The sequence below is a fragment of the Plasmodium falciparum genome (genome assembly GCF_000002765.6).
Source record: "Plasmodium falciparum 3D7 genome assembly, chromosome: 3".
NCBI lineage: Eukaryota > Apicomplexa > Aconoidasida > Haemosporida > Plasmodiidae > Plasmodium > Plasmodium falciparum.
Genome location: NC_000521.4, coordinates 942,501 through 945,000, shown reverse-complemented (window position 1 = coordinate 945,000; position 2,500 = coordinate 942,501). Strand labels below are relative to the sequence as shown.

At 20.6% G+C, this 2,500-nt stretch overlaps 1 protein-coding gene across 1 annotated transcript in view; it reads right to left on the bottom strand.

Moving 5' to 3' along the window:
- PF3D7_0322400 (regulator of initiation factor 2 (eIF2)) overlaps positions 1–2,456 on the bottom strand; it is a gene marked incomplete at both ends in the record, with an annotated part of 2,757 nt that extends 301 nt beyond the window's left edge. Inside the window, one exon of the mRNA XM_024473302.1 lies at positions 1–2,456. This exon is cut by the window's left edge and continues 67 nt beyond it. Coding sequence (XP_024328983.1) covers positions 1–2,456 — 2,456 coding nt within the window.
- Between the last annotated feature and the right edge of the window lie 44 nt (positions 2,457–2,500).

Here is a 2,500-nt window from a genome sequence, read left to right as displayed (position 1 = left end):
TCATCATACAAATAAAAATCAAATTCGTCATTTTCATTTTGCTTATTCAGCCATGATGTATCCTTTGTAGTTTCCTTGTTTAACATTTTATGACTATCTGTCTGATCAATATAATCATATTTATATTTATATATTCCCTTTTCCATATATTTTTCATCCGGTATTCTAACACCTGCATAGTCTGTATATATATAATATTTTAAAAAGCGATTAGTAAAATATGGATGCTTATTTTTATATAACCAACTTTTTGAATTAATTAACAGTAACTTTTTTTTTTTGGTTTTTTTAAATGTATGTATATAAACTTGAAAAATATAATTATTACAAAAAAATTTGTTTTTTAAATTTTTTTCAAACATATTTTTTATAAGATTTATAGTATCTATAATAACATCTGGATCATTCAGAAAGGGAAAATAATAATTTAAATATTTTTGTGATATACCTATTATATTATTGTCATATACATATACATCAAATAAAAAACATATATTAATATTAACATATTTGGACAATATTAAATAATGATCTTTCTTTTCTATCTTATCAATATTATCTATATTTTTTTCATTTTTTCCATTTTTTCCATTTTCTTCATTTTTTTCATTTTTTCCATTTTCTTCATTTTTTTCATTTTTTCCATTTTCTTCATTTTTTTCATTTTTTCCATTTTCTTCATTTTTTTCATTTTTTCCATTTTCTTCATTTTTTTCATTTTCTTTCTTTTCTTTTTCTGCTTCCTCATCAATATTCCTTTTTATCATTTTATAAATACCTGTACAACTTTTTAAAACTAATAGTGCATCATATAATGTCTTTACTTCTAAACTATAATTATTTACAAAACACCCTCCTCTTACATTTTTATGATTAATTCTTAAAAATACACTATTATTTAATTTATTTATTTCATTTTCTATATCTTCTAAAATAAGACGAAAATTTTTATTTTGAAATATTTTTATAATTTCTTGATATTCCATATCTTCCTTTTTATCTTCCTCCTCATTATCTGTATGTTCATTTCCCAAAACAGGAAAGCAACAATTATTATTATCATTATCATAATTATCATTATTATTATTATTTTTGTTTTTTATTTTTTTTCCTTCCATATGTGTATCCCCCTCCGAATTATCCTCACACTGATTATTTATCCTGTTTGTTTTTTTTTTTTTTTTTTTTTTTTTTTTTTTTTCAGATTCTTCACGTTCCGAATATGAAGAAAACGATGAATAGATATATTCATCCACCTGCTTAAACGTATTTTTATGAACATAGTCTGGTATAAATATCGAATCTATCAACAAATAAGATAACATTTCTTCATTTAATTTTATGATTTTAGACTTTATCATAATTTTATTAAATTGTTCATACAACCTTTTATAACATATTTTATTTTCTTTAGAAATAGAAGCATTATAAAAATTATCTTCAAATAAAAAAAATATTAAATCATTTATTATTTCTACCAACTCTTTATAATTTAAATCATCATTAAAATGACAATTATAAATATTAATATTATTATTACAATAATTTTCTCCTTGGGTAATTTCATTTATTGTTTTGTTTTCTTTATATAATAACATCTCAGGGTAACAAAAATATTTCTTATATATTATTTTTAAGTAATCCCTAACATTTATTTCTTTCCTACCTATACAATGATAATTTATAATATTGAAAAAATTATTTAAGATCTCTTTCTTCATCTCATCACATATATTATTGTTCTTTCTTATTTCATCCTTTAATATAATTTCTATTTTTGTTTTTTCATTCAACATATCATCTCCATTTTCTTTTTTATGATCATCAAATATGCTATCTATATCTCCATTCCACTTATTATTAATTAATATACCATCGGAAGAATATATTCTGGCTAGCTCTTTATCTAAATATAAATCGATTTTTACATTTAATAAATTATATGGGTAATCTACATTTTTACCATTCGTATGTACTAATAAAAAAATATTCAAATGTATTCTTTTAACATATTCAAACATCTTGTTCATATCTAATATCTGTTCACTTATCAAATTATTATCGTTCAATATATTGCATACATTTCTTCTATTTCTACTTTGATTTTTATATAGAATATCATCTTCACTAAATACAAACTTATCTACATTTATTTTTATCATATCATCATCACACGTATATAAATCTTTCATATTCTCCTTTTCTACATGGTTCCTATCAAAAACTTGTTTTTTAAATAAATCGTCAATTTTATGTCGTATAAAATTTACAACATTGTCCTTTACCCTATAAGAATTAAAAAATATCTCAACATTTTTAAAATATCTTAATATAAATAAATAAATAAAGGTATTTAATAATATCTTCACATCATAAAATGTATAAATCATATTTTCGTTCATCTCTTTATTCTTCTCCTCATCATTTTTATCTCTTTCGTGACATGATGATGACATTCTTTAACATTAAAAAGGGTAATATCAACAAAAAAAATAATAAA